This window comes from Palaemon carinicauda, chromosome 16 (genome assembly GCF_036898095.1).
Source record: "Palaemon carinicauda isolate YSFRI2023 chromosome 16, ASM3689809v2, whole genome shotgun sequence".
Taxonomy (NCBI): domain Eukaryota; kingdom Metazoa; phylum Arthropoda; class Malacostraca; order Decapoda; family Palaemonidae; genus Palaemon; species Palaemon carinicauda.
Genome location: NC_090740.1, coordinates 71608989 through 71632241, shown reverse-complemented (window position 1 = coordinate 71632241; position 23253 = coordinate 71608989). Strand labels below are relative to the sequence as shown.

Below are 23253 nucleotides of genomic sequence, written 5' to 3'. Positions count from 1 at the left end.
GTTAGTTTACAGTAGGTTGAGAAAACTTCTAATCCTACCTTTTAAGCTATAAACATAGCGATCAAATACCAAACAAAACCAAAATAAGCAAATGCCAATAGCCAATTTAGGAATACATCACCAAGATAACTCCAAAATTCAGGTTAATAACGAGTGAATATCCGACGATGTTGCCTGCGTGAGCAGCAGAGAAAATCTGAAGATACAGGGAGTGGTTCTAAGTACCGTCGCGTGAGGGCTCACTGGTGGTACACCTGGCTACTCAATCTGCGATTGCCGCGAGTTTTGAATTTCTGCCGTGACGTCAGGGACTTGAGCTATACAGTGGTACCTCTACATACGAATTTAATCCGTTCCAGAACCAACTTCGGATGTAGAAAATGTTCGGATGTAGAAACGAATTTTCCCATAAGAATACAAGGTAATTCATTTAATTCATTCCTCAGCCTAAAAACCCATAATAAATCCTTAATAAATGGCTACACAGAATTACACATAACAATAACATTACTGCATAATATGTAAGAAGCATGTAAAAAAGATAATTATAAAGAAATAATAAACAAAAAATGTGTCTTATTGCCACTTTACCTTAGAGACAGGCCAACGCAGGTGTAGGATTTGCTACGCCGGAGACGGACGATCGGCGAGAAGGTAGACATGGTGTTAACATGTTCTTTAAATAAATACTCTCTCTCTCTCTCTCTCTCTCTCTCTCTCTCTCTCTCTCTCTCTCTCTCTCTCTCTCTCTTGTTCTTCTTCACTGTTAGTGTTAGAGACGTCTATTAATTTTTTCTGAGAGAGAGAGAGAGAGAGAGAGAGATTAAACAAAAATGAGAGATTAAACAAAAATATGTTGTGTACATATGATTTTTAACAGCGTTAACGAGTTGAAAGACAATTAAATGTAACTAAAAAAACAATATCAGCGAATCTGAATTCCTTTATTAACTAAAACAATTATTGATACACACACACTCGTGTGCGTATGCGCAAACACACACACACGCACGAGGAGACACGATCGGCGAGGAGGTAGAGATGGTGACTGCGATAACATACCGTAACTTACACTACGGAAATTTTAATCTAACTTAGCTTATTTATTTTTTTTTTATTTTCATATTTCATATTTTTTACATTTTTTTTTCTTTTGATTTTTTATTTCATCACTTTTAGTGACGAGTTACGGTACGTTATCGCAGTCACCATCTCTATCTCCTCCTCAACCGTCTCTCTTACTGCGTAGCAATTCCTGTTTCAGTTAATAAAGGAATTCAGATTAGCTGTTATTACTTTCTTAGTTACATTTAATTGTTTTTCAACTCGTTGACGCTGTTAAAAATCATATGTACTCTAAACACATTTTTTTAATCTCTCTCTCTCTCTCTCTCTCTCTCTCTCTCTCTCTCTCTCTCTCTCTCGGAAATAAATAATAGACGTATCTAACACTATAACAGCAGAGAGAGAGAGAGAGAGAGAGAGAGAGAGAGAGAGAGAGAGAGAGAGAGAGAGAGATTTTATTTAAAAAACATGTTAATGCTATGTTTAGAGAGAAACAGAAAAAGAGAGAAGTCTTATTTAAAAGAGCTTGTTAATGCTATCATGGTTTTCTTTGCTTCACTTTTTTCTTTCTTTCTGTTCATCACGCTGGCTCTTCTCACAAATGATCATTGCCAACAATCACTTTGTCCTTTATCCCTATCAACAAAAGGCGTTCTATCTCTTCCAGGGTATTGCTAAGATGTCTTGTAATAATGGTGATCCCCTTCGATGGTTATTTGCTTTAATGGCTGCCTTCAGCTTGATGATCCTCGAGATAATAGGCCTATTCCGGCCATATTGTTTAGCCATACAGTATCACTCACATGCACACTGCTCTCATGTTTTTCTATAATTTCTTGCTTCAATTCTAATGAAAGAATTGCCTTCTTCCTGTACTGAAACTTAGCTTCTTAGGCACCATGATTATAGGTAAAATCAAAAAGGAAATGTGAGAAAAGGAAGAAAATAAGCACTGTTAATAACAGACCAAACAGAGGACAACCACACGATACACACAAGAATAGAGAACTGAGCACTCGACGCTCAATGGCGTAATGTTTACTTCGTGTGTCGAAATAAAATTCGGGTGTAGAGTCAAAAATTTGCTCGAATTTTACTTCGGATGTTGGAAAATTCGGATGTAGATACGTTCGTGTGTAGAGGTTCCACTGTATATATCCACCGGGTAAGTCAGATGTTTAAAAATGAAGTTTCTATGATAAAACAAAGTTTTATGAGTACTTACCTGGGAGTTATATATATATAGTTATAGTCTCTGACGTCCGGCAACATATATATATAGCTATAGTCTCTGACGTCCGGCAACATTTTTCAAAACTCGCGGCAACCGCCGTGTGGTGGTTGTGCGGTTAGGTGGTTAACAACCCTTACAGGGTGGTACTTCGAATCATTCCCATTTTCTGTTCCTCAGATCATCTTTGCCCGACCTGTCTCCTGAGGGGAGGAGGGTGGGACTTTATATATAACTGCCAGGTAAGTATTCATGAAACTTTGTTTTATCATAAAAACTCCATTTTTTATGAGTAGAACTTACCAGGCAGTTATATATACTGTATATAGCTGATTCACACATTTGGAGGAGGGTGACAGAGAGCTAAAATCATTGGGAAAACAACAATAAGTTGTAGGAAAAAAAAAAAAACACCTTGATTCCCTACCTGCTAAGGTAGCTAACTTCGAAGTTTCTGCCTCTTGAGTCGATTTCCCTTAGGAGTGTCACCCAGGTGTGGACCTGCCATGCTGAAACAACTCAATCGAGTGTCAAACGTGGTGAGACCAACAATTTGACTAGACCTCAGCACTACCTACGCCCCTTCTTTAAAAAAACTGCAACCTTACTCAAACTAACCACCTAACCTTGCAGAATAGATATTACTATCTAGCTAAACTGAGGGAACTGTACCACAAGTCAGAGTCCTCAGACAACCATAAAAACCAAAACCCAAACACAGGCATACAAAAGTTAAGGTTGAGGGGAGGTAGTAACTCTTTTCCCCAATACAGAAGAAGTAGCTACGTATGGGCCCAAGGTGTAACACATTTCATAATCTACTCTTACCTCTCTGAGGTAATGAGAGGCAAACACAGAGTTGCTTCTCCAGAACGTTGCGTCCATAATCTGTCTAACTGACATTCTTACGATATGCCAGTGAAGTAGCAATGGCTCTCACCTCGTGAGCCCTTACTTTTAAAAGACCGAAGTTTTCCTCCTCACACAAGAGGTGAGCTTCTCTTATTGTTTCCCTCAAGAAGAATGATAATGCATTCTTTGAGAGGAGCTTGAGCGGTTCTTTCACTGAGTACCATAAAGAATTGGATACACCTCTAACATTCTTAGTACAAGATAAATATGCCCTGAGGGCTCTAACTGAGCAGAGAAGCCTCTCCTGCTCTTGACCCACCACATTAGTGAGGTTAGGAACCTCAAACATACTCGGCCAGGGTTTTGATGGATTCTCGTTCTTAGCGAGGAAGTCGATCCTCAACGCACATACAGCTCCATCCTGGTTAAAGCCCACCTGCTTCTCAATAGCGTGAACCTCGCTGACCCTTTTTGCTGTGGCCAGAGCCATCAGGAAGAGGGTTTTCTTAGTAGCATCTCTAAGGGAAGCTTGTGAAATGGGTTCGAACTTCTTGCTGCATAAGAACCTCAGAACCACATCCAAATTCCAAGCTGGGGGTCTTAACTGAGCCTGCTTAGTTGTTTCAAGACTTCACGAGATCTTGCAAGTCTCTATCCTGCGTTAAGTCTATGCCTCTGTGCCTACAGACAGCTGAAAGCATACTCCTGTACCCTTTAATAGTGAATACGGCCAGTTTAGAGTCTTGTCTGAAGGACAACAAAAAATCAGCTATTTGGCTCACAGAGGTAGTGGTTGAGGAAACTTTGTGCTGCTTACACCATGCTCTAAAGGCTTCCCACTTCGACTGGTAGACTCTTTGGGAAGAGGCCTTCCTTGCTCTGGCGATAGCTCTTGCAGCTTGTGCAGAAAAGCCTCTCGCTCTGACAAGCTTCTCGATAGTCTGAAGGCAGTCAGTCGTAGAGCGAGGGGGTTTTGATGATACCTCTCAAAGTGGGGCTGTTTGAGAAGCTTTGGACTTGGAGGAAGGCTTCTTGGAAAGTCCACTAACATGTCCAACACCTCTGTGAACCATTCTCTTGCTGGCCAGAATGGAGCTACCAGGATCATTCTTCCTGATTCGAGGAGAGTGAATTTCCTGACGACCAGATTGATGATCTTGAACGGGGGGAACGCATAGGTGTCCATCCCCGTCCAGTCCATCAAGAAGGCGTCTACTGCTATTGCCTCCTCGTCCGGGACTAGGGAGCAGTAGTCAGGGTTCCTTTTGTTTTGGTTGGAGGCGAAGAGGTCTATTAAAGGCCTCCCCCGTAACTTCCACAGACTGACAGACCTGGTGGTTGAGGGTCCATTCCATGGGAAGAACTTGCCCTTTCCTGCTGAGCATGTCTGCCCTTACATTCTTCTGTCCCTGCACGAATCTTGTTAGAAGTTCTACGTTGTTCTCCTTCGACCACAGGAGCTCTTTTGCTGTTTCAAACAGAGACAGAGAGTGAGTTCCCCCTTAGTTTCTGATGTAAGCCAAAGCCGTGGTGTTGTCCGAATTGACCTCCACTATCCTCCCCGACACAGAGTCTTTGAAGGCCTTCAGTCCTAACAGAATGGCCATCAACTCTTCCTGTTGATGTGCCATCCATTTTGTTCCTTTCCCCAAGAGCCTGAGGCCTCCTTGCTTCCCAGTGTTGCTCCCCATCCTGACTCCGAAGCATCTGAGAACAACACTAGGTCTGGGTTCTTCCTGAACAGGGAGATTCCTCCTAAAATAGCTGCTGGATCCAGCCACCAAATCAGATGACTTTTGATTTCTGCTGGAATGAGGAAGGAAAAGTAGTCCTCCTGAATCTTCCTGTCTCACACCATTGATAGGAAGTGTTGAAGAGGTCTGAGGTGCAGTCTTCCCAGAGAGACAAACTGTTCGAGCGAGGAGAGGGTTCCCAGCAAACTCATCCAATCCCTCGCTGAGCACTTCTGTCTTTCCAGGAAATCCTGAACCTTCCCGAGGCACCTGGTCTGCCCGAAAACGAACTGAGTCCAGAAATATCCCCAAATAAAGAATCGTCTGACTCGGTTTAGTCTGGGACTTCTCCTTGATGAAGAGACCCAGTTCCTGAGCCATTATAAAAGTCTTGCGTAGGTCTTCCAGACATTTCTCCTTCGACCGGGATGTTATCAACCAGTCGTCTAGATGTAGAGATACTCTTATCCCCTCTTGATGAAGCCATCCTGCCACGTTCGCCATTACTCTGGTGAAGACTTGAGGAGCAGTGTTGAGGCTGAAGCAAAGGGCCTTGAACTGGAAACACTTGCCCTGGATCATGAATCTTAGGAACTTCCTTGAAGTCGGATGGATGGGGATGTGAAAGTAAGCGTCCTGTAAATCCAGACACACCATCCAGTCCCCTGGACATACCACTGCCAGCACTGACTGAGTCGTCTCCATGGTAAATTTTGTCTTTTCCACAAAGACGTTCAGAGCACTGACATCTAGAACTGGTCTCCATCCACCCAAGCTCTTGGGTACCAGAAACAGGCGATTGTAGAAACCTGGGGAAGATAGTTCCAGAACTGGCACTATCGCTCCCTTCTCCAGCATCTGGTTCACCAGATCCAGTAGAGCCCCTTGTTTCACAGCGTTCAAGTACTGAGCCACTAAGGCTAGAGGTGTATTTGAAAGCGGAGGCTTCTTCAAGAGGGGGATCTTGTATCCCTCTTTGATGACCGAGAGGGATCAGGCGTCTGCCCCTCTTCTCTTCCAGGCATGCCAAAAAAGTGACAGCCTTGCTCCTACCGCTGTCTGGAGGACTTGAGCTTCATCTCCTGGAGCGGGACCCGAACGAACCTCTATTCGTTCTACTGCCCGTTTCCTGCCTTCTTCCCCTGAAGTCTGTTCTCGTAGGAGCTCTACCTCGAAAGGGCTGCTGAAGTTCCCTCTCCTCTCTCTTCAGTGATGAAGGAATCACTGGTAAAGGCTTCCTTGCGGAGCGTGACAGGAGGTCTTGAGGGTAATGTCCCTGACAAGGGACTCAGGAAAAAGGTGCTCCGAGAGAGGGGCGTAAAGGAGCTCAGCCTTCTGCACGACTGTAACTGAGCTGGAAGTGAATGAACATAAAAGGGCCCTCTTCTTTAAAACTCCTGCAGAAAATAGGGAAGCCAACTCATTTGACCCATCCCTAGGAGCCTTGTCCATGCAGGCCATAATACTAGTAAGGTCTTCTGTCTCTTCTAACCGTTCTGTTTTCCTGGCCAGCGTACCCAAAGACCAGTCCAAAAAACTGAAGACTTCGAAGGCTCGGAAAATTCCCTTGACGAGGTGGTCAAGCTCAGACATAGACCACATTACCTTCGCTGAGTTAAAGGCATGTCTTCTAGAAGAGTCAACAATGCCAGAGAAGTCCCCCTGGGAGGAGGCAGGTACTCCCAGGCCCAGAGCTTCTCCAGTCTCGTACCACATGCTCGCCTTAGATGCAAGTCCAGCTGGTGGAAACGAGAAGGTGGGCTTTACCGCTTGCCTAGCTCCTTCAGCCAGTCATCAGTTCTAGCGAGAGCCTTCCTAGCCGAGATGGACAGCTTCATTTTGATGAAAGTCGAAAGCTTTTTGGCCTTCTTCCTGCTAAACTGCGACTGAGGAGAACGAGGAGCAGCAGGTTGAAATTCCTCCCCATAAACCTCAAGGAGGGAGCAAGAGAGAACCTTATAATCCGCAGCCGCGTTAACAGGCTTATTTTCATCCTCTGAAATATCCTCTAGATCTTGCCCTACTTCCAACTCAGTCTCTCTTTGGGCTGAAGGAACCAGGTCGGTGGCTCCTTTAACATGCCGATCAGTTTCCAATTGTTCACGTGCGTCCGAGAAAAGCAAATCGTCGGATGCGTCCTGTTGGCGAGGGCTGAATGCGTCCTGACACCGAGAGACACATGCGTCCTGGCGCCGCGCGTTAGAAGCGTCCATGAGGCGGGAGGAGGATGCGTCCTGGCGCCAAGAGCTGGAAGCGTCCTTGTGCCGAGAGCTGTATGCGTCCTAGCGTCGCGAAGCGAAAGCGTCCTGGAGAGGTAGGCTGAAAGCATCCTGGCGTTGCGAGCGAGAGACGAAAGCGTCCTGATGATGAGAATCGCAAGTGTCCTTCCTGGCGGCGTGTCGAGAAAGAAGAAGCCCGGTACCGGGCGCTAGACAAATAGCGCTGCGGTTCCCTGGGAGAGGAGTGACACTGTTTTTCCTGCAAGGGAGAGTACTCCGTTCCCTCTTAGAGGACGATGATTTTTTAATCGGTAAAGTGCCGTCCTTATGCCTGCCCGACTGGGGGGAAGGGTGGCTTAAAGCTTGCACCAGAGAAGACAGCTGTTTCTGCATAACTTTCATAAAAGACTTCGCGACTGCTGCTGGATCCTGCGATTCCGAAGGCGATGGCTGCCGAGTAGCGCTGGTCGTAGGAGACGGGTCTCTCGACGGTCTCTCATCACTTAAAAGAAGAGGAGAATACTCCTTCCTTCCATCTATAGGCTTTGACCACTTCTCTGGAATGGCGTCCCAGTCATCCTCGGAAGGAAAAGGTTCCACTTCACTTTCACAAGCACTAATTACACTTTCACTCTTAGCTTTAAAGGCTGAAAGCTGGTCTTCAAGAGCCTTCAACTCAGCCACCCTCCTGGCGTACTGAGGGTCATCCGTAGTTACCGTTCCTGTAGAAGGGGCAGGAGCTACTACCTCAGGAGAAGGTTCAACTTCTACAGAAGAATTAATTAAGGGATCAAAGGAAAAATATATGCTAAGCTCACTAGCAGACTTAGATTTAGATCTAGAAGCCCTCCTGGCTTTATCTAACTCTAACTTACGCACATAGCGTTTCATACTCAACCATTCCTTTTTGCTTAAAACCTCACATTCCTTGCACCTTTTATCAAGGGCACATTCAAAACCCCTGCACCCCAAACAAACAGTGTGAGGATCTACCAAAACTTTCGGTAACCTCACCTTGCATTCCTCATTCACACAAACACGAAAATGAAGTTTATCAGTCATCGTAAACAAACAAAAAGTCAAAGAATAATCATAAATGCGATTGCCAAAACCCCAGGTCAGTGTACGTCACCAAAAAAGAAGTCCGGTAAAGCGGCACAGGTAAAGCGAACGAAAAACTTCAATGGCGGACCAATGATGATGTCAGTCTAACCGGCAGAGATGATCTGAGGAACAGAAAACGTGAGTGATTCCAAGTACCACCCTGTAAGGGTTGTTAACCACCCAACCGCACAACCACCACACGGCGGTTGCCACGATTTTTGAAAAATTCTGCCGGACGACAGAGACTATAGCTATATATATATAACTGGCAGGTAAGTTCTATTCATAAAAACAATGGAATAAAACATTAGCCGGTTTGAAATTCACAGAGGAAGGAATGGTTAACGGGAAAGACGGGTGGAATGTCCAATCTCTTCAGAGCCATAATAAAAAGTGATGTCACTCAACCAGTGAGTGTGTGAGCGGGTTAGCTAGTTTATCCCCTGGCTAGCCAACCTAGCTAATTAGTGGTGGGTATTTCTACCTCGCTAAAAAGTCTTTAAGCTAGTTTCCAGCATTCATGGAAATAATATCCACTGTGAAGAAGGAGTGGGTTTGTATTCTTGTTGGAACAACTATCAACTTTCAATAGGTACTGCATTCATGATTAGCAACAACCTGCACATGTAAAACTTTAAAGTTTGTCTTATAAATTTATCCATTAGAATACATATACAGTACTGTAGGCTACTGCACCCCTGTTCGAGATTTAAAATTCAAATATCACGGTATCACTATGTATGTGAATATATCATAACATACTTATATTTACAGAGTATTCATTACCTGGACTGTTATTTGGAAGGCCATATTGCATTTCCTTTTTGCTTTTAATAACTGCTTTTCTATCGATGGGTTTTATTGGCGGAGATGACACTACACCTGATTTGTATTTTAGAACCAATAGGAAACGTCCAATACACCTGAAAAACACCAGACAATAAGTGATTGGATTAAACGTAGGCCAGGGATCGGGCACTGGGACCAGAGAGGTAACTCAGCCACATCCTAAATATATAAATCAAGACAATGAAATTTTGATTTGAAAAATGTGTGTTGCCATATAAAATGTAGATATGAAAAAATTTTGGTCATGGTATGAAAAAACTTTATCTTTTCTTTAATGAAATAAAATTTATAATATTTGTAATAAACATAAATCTTTAATTGTTTCCTTGTGAAAGTGTCAATAAAAATGACAATTTGTCCTAAATTGTATTTTTCCTAGCTATACAAACCCGTAATCATTTAATATAGGAATGCTATTTAGCTTAGCTGAAACAGCCGAAGAAAAAGAAACCAGCCAGTTGTGCTGATTGGTTGGCTGGCAATATGGGGCGGACCTTAGCTAACCCCCCCCCCCCACCACCACCAGCCCGCTTTCCTCATTCAAATGCTTTAGGCTCAATGTGGAACATGAGAGGGGTGGTAGAGGCGGCCATTTATATTAAATGATTACGGGTTTGTATAGCTAGGAAAAATACAATCTAGAAAAATTGTCATTTGTTCCAATGCGATATACAAACCTCATAATCATTTAATATAGGAAGACTCACTGGTTGGTGGGAAGTCTGCCCTTGCTGCTTGTGGACAGCTAACTGCCCGGATATAGACCTGGTCTCGAATGAGAGCAGAGGACTAAATCCACCTACCCGTCTCTTGACCCGACATCATGATGGTGAGGTCTGAGAGACTGGGAGCCACCGCGCGATGTGTAAGAGCATCGTGCGACCTGAGAGCGTGAATGTAAGAGACACTCGACCCTCAGGACACAGCGACTGGATGAACCTCCAAAACCCAAAGGCAAAGGGTTTATACATCCATCGTCTTCCTTGCCTAGCAGGAAACGGGGGGAGAATACCTGTAAACAAACTCTAGCAATCTTACCAGGGAAGACTTGTCTTGATGTATGGAACTCCAAGGGAGGATACAGAGAGAAAGGCGGATCACATGCAAACTGCTTTCACACTGCCAAACATACCATAAAATCAAGACAAGAGACTTCCCTGTCCCAGAGGAACTGGAGAGGTCAGACAATAGCTTGGACCGCTACCACAGGGCCAAGAACAAAGGTGTCCAAGGACTTGTGAGTAAACTCCCTCAAGTAAAAGGCCATAAATGTGGTCTGGCGTTTCCAAACGAAACGCCAGCCTTCAGCACTTGGCCCACTGCAAGATTTCTCTTCAAAGCGAGTGTAGGGGTGTCATGGGTAGATAGAATAATATAGAAAAGAATGTTAAAACATGTGCATTTTCTACTCTTGAGAAACAGAGAGAGGAGGTCCCGCTAGTGTTTACTGGAAACTGTCACCGGCGCTGATGGAGTTCAAGAAATTTATTAGAGGTGCCTAGGTCAGCGGTCTTTGGGCATAACGATCCTCTGTCTGTAGCAAACCAAGGAGCCAACGTTATGAAAGGACCCATAGGACAAGAAGAGCAGTGTTGTCGCCAAAGAATATACATTAACGAAAGGTAAACACATGCCTCGCTTCAATTATAGCGCGATATGGATCTTGATTACTCCAGCAGAGCGTTCGTCTAGATGTTATCAGAGGCATGGTTTTAAGGAAAACCAATAAGGATGAAGAAGGGAGAAAATTTCCTTATATGGAATTGTCCATAGTTAACCCCTCCCATACAGGGATATATAAACTTCAACGAGAACGAGAGAAGCGGAGTACGAAAGACAGAACAAGAGTACGAACGAGAGAAGAGAGAGTAAGGCAGATAGAACGAGAGTACGACGCATAGAACGAGAGAGAGAGAGGGAGAACAAGCACAGGGAAGGAGAGAAGACGTAAGGACCAGAATGCAGACGTAACCAGCCTTGTCCGAGATGTCAGAACGAGTTGACCCCTGCCCTCATTACCGACCACGAAACGCCTGGACCTGAAATATCTACGTTCCTGTCAACCGTCGAGAGCTGCTGTGAAGAGTAGTATTTTTTTTGTACTATTTATCTACTATCTTGACTGTTCCCCTATTTGCTGGAGTGTAGTTTAATCAAATGATTTTCTTTGTTTAGTTCAGTGCTTCCTAAGTACTCAATTAAGAAACATTTACCTTTGACTAGTTGTAAATAAAATTATGTTTTCTTTTGCGAGTTTTCTTTCTATATTTCCTTTTGTTTAATTGTTTATTGTGGTCGAAAAATCCACATTTCATTAATCAATTCAAAATAACCTGGTTCGATCCCCACGAGGATCGTAACAAGGGGCAATGCCTCTGATCTCATGAGCTTTAACCTTCGTTGGTGCTTTGACTCTTAAGGAAGTCTCATACGCCTTGTGGATGGTTTCACGGATCCAGAAGGATATCGTGTTCCTCGATACCTCCCTCTTGGCTCTGCCAGTACTAACGAAGAGTCGACGACATTCAGGTCTGAGATGCCAAGTTCGCTTAAGATAGCGCCAGAGACACCTGACGGGGCAGAGAAGCCTCTCACCTGAACTGCCACTCGCCGCATCCGGTAAGGAAGAAATAGTGAAGGCCTCGAACCTGGGATTGTGGATCGCTGGGTTCTGAACCTTGGCCACAAACTCTGGCACAAAACTCAGTGAGATGATCTTCCAACCCTCTGCGTGAGTGACATTACAAGAGAGGCCGTGTAACTCACAGACTCTCTTAGCCGATGCTAAGGCTAGCAGAAAAACAGACTTAAGGGTCAAGTGCCTGTCTGAGGCACGGCTCAAGGGTTCATACGGAGCACGAGTAAGAGACCCGAGAACTAAAGTGACATCCCACTGGGGAAGTCGAAGTTCCCTAGGGGGACACGACTGTTCGAAGCTCTTAATGAGCAGAGAAATCTCCAGGGCGTTGGAGATATCTATGCCCTTCAGACGGAACACCATTGCAATGGCAGACCTGTACCATTTAATGGCAGAAACCGAAAGGAGCTCATCTCTGCGAAGAAAGACTAGGAAGTCTGCGATCTGAGTCAGAGAGGCTCCGACCGGAAAGATACTTCCACTACACCAATCACAGAAGACCAACCACTTTCCCTGGTAGACTGATGAGGAGGCTCTTCTAAGGTACCGTACATCTCTCTCGCAGCAAGTCGCGAAAAGCCTCGCGTTCTGAGGAGATGCTGGATAGTCTCCGCGTGTGAAGTCTGAGCGACTGCACCACCTGGTGGTACCTGTTCAACAAGGGTTGCTGAAGGAGATTGGGCCAGTGTGGTAGCTTTCTCGGTGCCTCGACCAGGAGCGACAACAGATTGCAAAACCACTCCATGTGTGGCCATAGTGGAGCAATGAGAGTCATCCCGAGTCCTGGAGTTACTAGGACCCGGGACAGGACTGCGCGAAGCAAGCAAAAGGGGGGAAACGCGTAGCAATCTAGTATATCCCAAGGATGTTGCAGTGCGTCCTCGAACGCAACCCCGGAATCTGGTACTGGAGAGCAAAACACGGGAAGCTTGGCGTTGTGCCGTGTTGCACATAGGTCGATGCATGGTTCTCCCTAGAAGTCGAGTACTTGACTCGCGACCCAAGAGTGATGAGGCCATTCTGCCCCTGTTATCTGGTTTCTGCAACTTAGAGTGTCTGCCAGAACATTTCTCTTGCCTGGAAATGTACCTGGCTGGTAAAATTACGTGTTGACTCTCTGGCCACAGAAACACCTGCCTCATCAACTGCTGCAAGAGACATGAGAGCATGCCTCCTTGCTTGTTGACGTACGCGACCATGGATTTGTTGTCGCTCATCAGCACTACCGAGTGCTCTCTCAAACGGGCCTGGAAATGAAAGTGTGCTCTCGATACTGCCATCATTTACAGCACGATGTGCAGGCGTTTCTCCTCTTCCGACCACACACCTGACACAATTAAGTCGTCCAGGTGTGCACCACAGCCTTCCGTGGACGCGTCTGTGAACAGACGGAACCGAGGTGGAGGAGGGTTTACGAGAAACCCTCTCATTAGGTTCTCCTCGTTTAGCCACCAAAGAAGATCCTCCTTTACCTTACGTTCTATGAGGACCGGATGAGAGGGAGGATCGGTGGCTGCCGACCACTGCTCGTTCAGACACCACTGAAGGGAGTGGAGATGGATCCACCCGAAAGGAACAAGCTTCTCCAGCGAGGAGAGGTGACCTAGAAAGGCTTGCCACGTGAGGGCTGGAAGTTGTTCCTGCGACAGGAATGGCTGCGCAACCTCTCTGAGTCTGCTGATCCGTTCTTCCGAGGGAAGAACGCGAGCTGCTGCTGAGTCGATTAGCATTCCCAGATATTGTACTTCACCTTCTTCTTGGGAATGAGGTTCGACTTCTCGTAGTTCACCACGATCCCCAGATCGCGACATACTGCCAGAAGCGAGTCTCGGTCCTGAATCAACTGCTCCTGCGAGGGAGCGAGAATCAGCCAGTTGTCGTGATGTAGGGTCCACTCTGTAATTAGAACTTGTCTTCCTCTGCTGAGAAGGTCCGCCCTGACGTTCTTTTCCCCTTCTATGAAGCGAGTTATCAGGGTTATGTCCCTCGCTTTCGCCCACAGTAGTAGATCTCTCGCAGCTTCGTAAGTGAGTCTGAACGAGAGCCTCCCTGCTTTTTGATGTAGGCCAACGCTGTGGTGTTGTCTGTGTTGACCTGAACTAAGTTTTCTTGGACTTCCTCCTGAAAGTGAATTAGTGCTAGTTGAATGGCCACTAGCTCCTTGATGTTTATGTGCCATTCCCTTTGAGAGACTTCCAACAGACTCGATATCTCGGCCTTCCCCAGAGTTGTACCCCAAACCATGTCTGAGGCGTCGGAATACAACACTAGGTCGGGGTGCCTCTGATAAAGTTCGAGGTCCAGGAGTTTGTTGGCATTGTGCCACCAACTCAAGTGATTCCTGATCCTCAGAGGAATTGACAACCATTTATCTAGACCTTGACCTCTCGTCCAAAATTTGCAAGATGGAATTGAAGAGGCCATAAATGAAGTCTCCCCAGGGATACGAACTGCTCGATCGATGAGAGGGTACCCAGTGGACTCATCCATTCCCCTACCGAGCAGGACCGTATGTCTGGAAGTGTCGCACCCTTTCTAGGCAATCTAGAATGCGTTTCGGGGCTGGAAAAGCCCGAGAAACCACTGACTGAATCCTCATCCCCAGGTAGAGGATGTTTGCGAGGGAGTTGGTTGAGATTTTGCTAGGTTCACCACTAGACTTAGCCTTTTATAGTGTCAAGAACATTGTAATTGAAGACCCTCCAGACACTTTCTTGCGACCTGGCTCTGAGTAGCCAATCGTCCAGGTACATTGATATCCGTACTCCTTTCAAATGTAGCCAGCGAGCCACGTTGACAACCATTCGGGTGAAAACGTAGGGAGCCATGCTCAGTCCAAAACAGAGTGCTTTGAACTGATAAGTAGTTTCTTGGAACACGAATCTCAGAAAATTTCTGTAGTTTGGGTGTATCGGAATGTGGAGATACCCGTCCTGCAGATCTAACGACACCATCCAGTCTCCCTGTCTTGTGCCTGCTTGGACTGACGCAGAAGACTCCATGGAAAACTTTACTTGCTTATGAACTTGTTCAGAGGACTTACGCCCAGAACAGGTCTCCAACCCCCCAAGTTCTACGGAACTAGAAAAAGTCTGTTGTAAAATCCCTCTGACGCGAGGACTTCTACCACTTCTATTGCTGCTTTTGACAGCATCTGGTTAACGTGCTCTTGCAAGAGCTGTTGCCAGTAGTGGAAAACTTGTGTCTGGAGATTGAGATCACTTTTTGGGTTTTGGTTGCTGTTTGGGGTTAAGAGGTTGACCTCCAGCAGCCATTCTCTGGTCTCTTCTAGACAAGCTCTCCCATGAAAGGGCTGACGCGTGGGAGAAGCTTCCTTCTCCTTCCTGGCTAAAAGGTTAATCGGAAGCACTTCCTCGCAGTCCTTGAAAGCAGATCTTACCTTGTTTGTACGTAATAGCTGCCGATAAGTCCTTCACTAGCTCTAAAGGGAAGAGGAATTTGGTCAAGGGAGCATACAAGAGCTCTGCTCTCTGAGCGAGAGTCAATCCTGATGACAGGAAAGAAAACAGCATAGCTCTTTCTCAATAAAACCTGTTGTGGAAAAGGGTTGTAAATTCGACCGACCCATTCCTCACGACTTATCTAGACAGGCAAAAATCATCTGTGGCGTCTGCGAGGACTCCTAGAGTCCAGTTCATCAAGCTGAAGACCTTGATTGTTCTGAAGATGTCCTTCAGCAAGTGAACCATTTCCGACGTGGACCGCATTACCTTAGCCTTAGTCATGGCTGAACTACGTGAGGCGTCAACGAAAAGGAGAAGTCTCCTTGGAAAAAAGGTAGGAACTTCCAAACCAAGAACCTCCCCAGGCTTGTACCCCACACAGGATCTAGAAGCCAATCTTGTAGGGGGGAAAGGAAAAGGTTGTCCTTCCTTGTTCTTTCTCTTGAGAATCCAATCGTTCAGATTCGAAAAAGACCTTTAGACCCATCTGGCTAACACTGTTTCCTTGAAAGAGGAAGATTCCTGGGGTCTGCCCTTCAAAAACTGAGAGGGTGGGCTCTGAGGCATAGGTTGAGTAAAGTCCTCTGGGTATAGTGAAGTTAGAACTGTCAGTAACTTTTAAGGTCAGCTGCCTGCAGCGTATCTTGGGATTCCTTCTCTAAATCTTTGGCTAAGGGAATATCGATCCCTGAGTCGAATGGGTAGGAGACAAAACTGCATCATTCTGTCGGTTATCGTCTTCCACAAAAATGTCATCCTGTTGTGAAGGAACATCATGTAGGATACTATCCATTTGCGAGGAAGCGTCACGCTTGCGCCCCGCATGTCTTAAAGGAGAGTCAAGTTCAAGTGCTTCCAGCAAAAGTCCATCATGCTGTAAGGAAGCTTCAACCTCGTGCTGCGAGGTAAAGTCTTGCTCGCGTGCGTCCCGCATGCTGTGTGTTAACAGCGTGACGCGAGGAAGCGTTCGCTGCGCGTCCAGAGAGTCGCGAAGAAGAGACAACAACTTGTCTATCATGCTGCAGGGACAAGGCCTGATTGCATGCGTCCAGATTGCTGCATCCCCCCAGCCTGCCGTGAGGTTCCAGCGTGCTGCATGCGTCCAGCATGCTGTTGACGCGAGGAGGCATAAGAAGTGCGTCCAGCATGACGCAAAGGAGAGACAACTGCTTGTCTATCAAGCTGTGGAGACAAGACCTGACTGCATGCGTCCAGACTGCTGCATGCGTCCAGGTTGCCGTGAGCTTCCATTGTGTTGTGTGCATCCAGAATGCCGCGAGGGAGCGTCCATGAGAGCTGCCGCTCGCGTGCGTTCTTGCCGCGATAGCGCGGTCGGAACTATGACGTACGTGATTCAGACGCGGAGAAGCGTCCTGCTCGCGTGAGTACCGCATGCGTTCACCTCGCGTGCATCCAGTGTGAGGGAGCGTCAAAATCCTTGCCGCCTCCAGTAACGCATCCAGATCGCTGTGAGGGAGCCTCCATGAGCGCTGCAGCTCGCTGGCGATCTTGCCGCGAGAGCGCGCTTGGAACTATGACGTTCGCGAACCTGACGCGGGGAAGCGGCCCGCTCGCATGCGTCTAGAACGCTGCAAAGAAGCAACCTGCTCGCATGGGTCCAGCATGCGTCATGCATTCTGCATGCGTCCAGCATGCCGCGAGGGACCGTCAAGATCTATACAGCCTCCCAAACCGCGTCCAGATCGCTGTGAGGGAGCGATCTTGATGCTTGGTTCCATGACGAGCAACTCTCTTGTCTAGCAGGAAGGGAAAACGTAAAACGCCAGACTCGCGTCAACCAACGGCGAGGATAACACTTTTACCTCGCCTTTCCAATGGCGAGGGTGAGCGTACTGGGATACGTCAACAAGATCGCTCGAGGGGACGTTCGTTCGCTGATCAAGGTCTAACATCTCCCTTCGCCTTTCGACTTTCCTTCTCCCAGGGGTTGGGGAGCATGGAAGAGGTCCCGGGCTAGGAGTATGACGGACACAAACGAACGTACCTTCCACTGCAATGCGTTATTTTACGTGCCACTGAACACTAGCACTTTTAACTATTCACATTAGATCATAATAGACCTGCCCATTGCGAGAGATTATACTCTTTCGCCAAGGGCTAGAAAGAAAATACAATAGGTTATATGATTAATATTAGTATTCTCAAAATTTAAATATTAAATAACGATACAAGTATTGTGAAACAATAACGATCGTCAAGAGTACTACGTAGCGTAAATTGACTGTACGCTCGTGAAATCTCAATACGTATGCAGTATATTGAAAATTAACTAAAGAAAATATACTAATAGGACAAATATATACTTAAAAATAATATATTTCCCTACATTATAAAAATCAAAATACTTATGCTTAGTAAGTTAATCATTTAAACATTTCTTGCAAGAAAAAGAAACTAATTCACATATCGCAAGCCATACTAAGTAGGTTACGTCACAGGATCATGACGTCATCGCGATGGTGGACTGATTTCGTTCAAGGCATTCAGATCTCGCCCTGTTAAGAGTTTACGTCACATAATTGACACTTCATAATGTTTAATGTTTTTCCTTCCATTATATCTTTAAGAGTTGTTCGTTAGTTAATAAAGTAGGGGGAAAACATTCCTTGATCCTATCCATTTTAATCTTACGAACATAGAAAAGAAAACAAATACACACATGCCCCCTGCTAAATACTGTGGGAATCAAGAGCCACTTGAAAGCTGGTCTAGCCCTACACACAAAGTTTAACAACAGAGGAGCCATCTTGAAAATCAAGTTAAATTAAACTGTCCAAGTTGGACCAAAAAAAAGGAAAAAAATAAAAAAACCATCTTATTTCGTGTGAAAAGGAAAATCCAATATCCTTGATAGTTGAAAGGCAGCGAAAGCCATTAACAATAATCAGACAAAAGGTACTTCACCAAATTGTAGAATAAAGTAATATATCAGCGAAACGAATTTCCTAGATGTTGACTCGATCAACGGCAGGGAATTTCTGAAGAATGTTGGGATTAGTTCTGGTAACCTATGAGAGATGGCGCTCATGTATGACCACCTACTGTCATGGCAGCGATTGCCGCGAAATTTGAATTTCTGCCGTGCGCGCGGCGAAACGCGGGATTTAAGCTATATATATATGTACTGTAACTACCAGGGAAGTTACATTTTTAAAACCAGAAAATTAGTCAAACGCCAATTAAAACTGGGCGGAGAGACTAACATCTACTCTCACCGAGCCAAAAGTAAAAAGTGATGGTAGAACACTGGTATGTGTGAGCGGGATAGCCAGCTACCCATCTACAACCCCCTGCTAGCTAGGGGGGTAGTTACACTTGTGACTAGTTTCAGCTTCGCCAAAAGCATATTCCCTAATAACGAGCGTAAGGTTAGAATTCTGGTGTCAAAATAAATTAAAATTTTAGGATTAAAAAAGCCTGCCTATGGAGGTATTTGGAGGTTGATAAATTTCTTGGTTAAGGAACAAATTATTATTATTATTATTATTAAATGCTAAGCTATAACCCTAGTTGGAAAAGCAGGATGCTATAAGCCCAGGGGCCCCAACAGGGAAAATAGCTCAGTGAGGAAATGAAACAAGGAAAAATAAAATATTTTAAGAATAGTAACAACATTAAAATAAATATTTCCTATAAAAACAATAAAAACTTCAACAAAACAAGAAAAAGAGAAACTAGACAGAACAGTGTGCCTGAGTGTACCCTCAAGCAAGAGAACTCTAACCCAAGACAGTGGAAGGCCATGGTACAGAGGCTATAGCACTACCCAAGACTAGAGAACAATGGTTTGATTTTGGAGTGTCCTTCTCCTAGAAGAGCTGCTTACCATAGCTAAAGAGTCTCTTCTACCCTTACCAAGAGGAAAGTAGCCACTGAACAATTACATTGCCGTAGTTAACCCCTAGGGTGAAGAAGAATTGTTTGGTAATCTCAGTGTTGTCAGGTGTATGAGGACAGAGGAGAATCTGTAAAGAATAGGCCAGACTATTCGGTGTCTGTGTAGGCAAAGGTAAAAAACCGTAACCAGAGAGAAGGATCCATTATGGTACTGTCTGGCCTGTCAAAGGACCCCCTAACTCTCTAGCGGTAGTATCTCAACGGGTGGCTGGTGCCATGGCCAACCTACTACCTATAAATTATTTACAAAGATTCCTGAGCATCACTTTTCAAGAGAGGATTGTAATTTAAATTATATAACAAATTCTTTAATATCAATACAGTAAAAATTAGCTTACTTGATTATCTGAATAAAAGTAATCACGGCCCAACGCCCTACTTCTCCCCAGAGCTGCACTGCCGATACTTCTATCAATACTTCCAAGTATTCTAAAACTGTTAACAGAACCTGAAATTAAAGACAATACAGTTTTAGAAAGTAAATTTGACAAATTTATAAGTAATTTGTATTTTTCCTAACGATACAAACCTGTAGTTATTTATAGGGGATACAGCAATACTTTTGGTGAAACTGAAAGACAAGCCACATGACTTTTAGTCTTGGAAACTTGTTCCCTGTGTCTATTTCGTGTCTACCCACTGGAACTCAACCTGAACCTAAGTAAAACCGTGCTATGCATGGCCAACGGCCTACACAAGCTGTATGCTTGGGATACTATCAATGTGACTGTATAGGTATTAGTTCTTAGAGTTGTAGGAATTTTCCGAGGGTTACCGTAGACATTACCCCTCGCTACAGGTATGGGGACGCAATAAGTATTATTTTATTACCAGGTTACAAGAGGAAAAGGGTTTTACCTGCTGATAGGCGAGACCAGCTTTGCAGAGGACCCTGGGTGCTGATTCCCCAAGAGAGGGGAAGATGAAAGAAAGTGCCAATCATTCTTACGCATTCATCCCAGACTAATCCAGGGTAAACTTTGCCCTCAACCATCGGCTACTTGTCTATCAAGGAGTCTGAGGTGTTTGAGCAACTTGTTGTGCAGCCACCATAGGACCAATGGAGAATGTCTCCATGTTCCTGTCGGTCATGCCTTGCAGGTAGTAGGCGGTGAACGTCGTCTGGCGTTTCCACACGCCCGCTTGCAATACCTGCGCCACAGAGTAGTTTCTTTTAAACGCCAGTGATATTGCACTGCCCCCGACGTCATGAGCTCTGGGTCGTCGTGTTGGAGGAGGATCGGGATTCTGAGCCAGGTCAATGACCTTGCGATTCCAAGCAGAAATATGTGTTCTTCGTGACCCTCCTCTTGACCTTCCCCGTGCTGACGCAGTCTTACCGCTAGTCTGACTGTGTCTCCATGCTGAACGGAGTTTGTTTGACAAACTTGTTCAGAGGTGAAAGGTCGATGACTGGTCTCCAGCCTCCAGAAGCCTTTTTCAAAAGAAAGAGTCGACTGAAGAAACTGGAGACCCGTCAAGGACCTCCTGGAGAGTGCCCTTCTTCAACAGGGTCTGGACTTCTGCCCAAAGGGCCAGCCCCTTTGCTGATCTCATAGCAAAGGAGTCTATTGACACTGGATTCCTGGTCAGGGGAAGGAGAGATGTTATGAACGCGACGCGATACCTTAGACGAATCACAGGGATTGTCCAGGGTTCAGCCCCGAGTTGCTTCCACCTGTCCGAGCAACCTTGTAGGCATCCCCCTACTGGTGGACAAGCAGGGGAAGTGCCTATCCTAGCATTTGCGGCCCCGGCCACTCCCTCTTGAATATTTGCGTCGCCTGGAGGACTTTGTGCCTTTCCTGTACTTGGCAGGAAAGGGCTTCTTAGACACCGTGGTCTTGGCTGCTGCCTTGTTCGTCATGGTCTTGGCTGGACGGGACTACTGAGGAGCTGGTGGTTTATAGGGTTTGGATGTCAAAGCCCTAGGGAGAAGGGAATCCTGATGGGACTTCCTCCATCTCTCAGCAGCATGTTCCACGTCCTTAGGCTCGAACAGATTGGTTCCCTATAGAGAGGAATACCCGAGCCTAACGATCTCGGCATTTGGGACTTGTTGGTGGAATCTCTCAGAACACCGCGTCCCGACATTTCAGGGTGATATTTGCCCATAATTTTGAAACTTGGTGGGAGAGAAACTCGATTGTGCGAGTGCCTGAAAGCAGGAAAGTCTCCATTGCTTTCCTGGTATGTTCCTTGGAGAAATCCTTAGTCCGTATTAGGATTCTCCAGGCCCCTAACCTGACATCAAGCCATGGAGTAGCTTGCATGGCGTACTTTGTGACCTTCTCCTGGTTAAGGATCTCGGTTGCCAAGAAAGAGACCTGTCAGTTGGAGAGACTCCCTTGGTGAGTTCTTCCAAGGAGTGACGGAGAGTAAGATATGGTCGAGGCTAGTCCAAGATCTCAAAATACCCCCTCTGTTGGACATGAGGAGGTGGGAGAAGCTTGTTGGTAGAGCCGGAATGTTGGGTTGTTGTTGTTGTTGAAGATTGCCTGGCCCTTTTGGTCAGACACGGGCTCTTGCAATCTTGCAGCCCATTGGTGTTTTGGTAGGATTTTTGGGGATAGGTAATTGGGGTAGGTGGTATTCTGCAACTTTTATTTTAGGATATTGGGTTAGGTTTTGGGTTGAGGATGGTAACAGGCAATGTTAAAGCCTGTTTAGAGAGTGAAGAAGGTGACAGTGGGAAGGGGATATCCTTCCCAGGAGCCTACTGGCTCCAGTCTTTAGTTAAGAGAAAAAGTTATAGTAATAAGTCCCGATACGTAGGAGGGCTCGGGAAGGAGTTTTAGTTGGAGATATTGGTATTGGTGAAGTAAAAAACTTCATAGTGGTTTAAGTGGTGACTTATTAGGCAGAGGTATAGTGTGAGATTCTTGAGCTGAAAAGAAGGGAATAGTAGCTGCTTGAGTGGTAGGAAAAGGGTGGAATAAAACATTCTAGTACCTGTAAAACTAGAACAAAATTAAAAATAAAGATTTACTTGTAATTGTGATTATTGAAACAATATGGGAATTAATGGTTAGGGGGGATACCTGAACTGAAAAGAGAGATTGCAAGTGGAAAAGGTGTTAACCCTTTTACCCCCAGGCAATTTGGAAATTTCCAACCCTTAACCCCCAAAGGGGTTATTTTTTTCCCAGCAAATTTTGCAGTATATTTTTTTTAAATTGCTCTAACAGACTTAATTTTTTTTATAGAGAGGTCAGGTTGGTTTCATTCTCTTGGAAAATGCCTGAATTTTCTCAAAAAATTATCAAAAATATGAAAAAAAAAAATTTTATAGCATTTTTTTGCAAGGACGTACCGGTACGTCCATGGGGGTAAAGGGATGGCTTTTGTGAAACGTACCAGTACGTCCTTTGGGGGTAAAAGGGTTAAAAACCAGAAAAACCACCAATGGCTCTGCTCCCCCCCCCCCCCCCCCCCCATCGTTGAGAGGAAGGACAGGAGCGCAAAACTGTCTCCGTATAAGGAATACAAGTTATTGCCCTCAGCTGCCAATAGTCGTTCTGATTTCAACAGAGAAGTTGAAAGGGTTATTTAGATGGCAAACTGGTGCTGTTGTTACGTTATGTTGATGGAGGATAGCTGCGGAGAAAGGCTGAGAGGGCATCAACATTTGCAATTATAGTGTCTGACAATTGCTGTTGCAGTTGCAGGATTGTTTAGGTTGAGATCCTGCCGAAGTAGGCTTGTTTCTTGACAGTGCTGTAGGTAGTGCTGTAGCGGTTCTTCTGTGTCTTGATTACAGTAATTGCACGGTCTTATTGGTCTGTGCTGTGTTGCTGGGTCTCCATCGTTGTCTAGGATGATTTGCCAGCTGCATAGATATCCCAGTCGCAGTCTACAGATGATGACAGCGTCCTGGCATTGTGTTTTCCTTGCAATTGGGTGTGGTAGTATGTTTGTAGCTTCAATATACCACTTTGCAGATCTTGATCCATCTAAGAAGGCTCACCTTACTTCGCTAGTCTTTTGGATGTTGCAGTAGGCTGCCATTTGATTCTTGATGGTTTTAAGTGAGGGTTGCACAGTAATGCTTATGGTCTGGCACATTAAGGCTGATTTAGCTAGGTGATCGGCCTCGTCATTGCCAGCAATGCCGGTATGACTTGGAATCCAATTCAAAGTCACTTGCCTGTTGTTGCTTTGGTGATCTAAGGCTAAGAAT

General features: G+C 45.4%; 1 protein-coding gene across 1 annotated transcript in view; it reads right to left on the bottom strand.

Moving 5' to 3' along the window:
* The window catches only part of Pex16 (peroxin 16), a 178869-nt gene that overhangs the window by 106768 nt on the left and 48848 nt on the right, over positions 1-23253 (bottom strand). The window contains exons 3-4 of the mRNA XM_068389898.1: positions 19412-19521; positions 8991-9127 (exon numbers count right to left, since the gene is read on the bottom strand). Coding sequence (XP_068245999.1) covers positions 8991-9127; positions 19412-19521 — 247 coding nt within the window. The remainder of the gene's footprint in view (positions 1-8990; positions 9128-19411; positions 19522-23253) is intronic.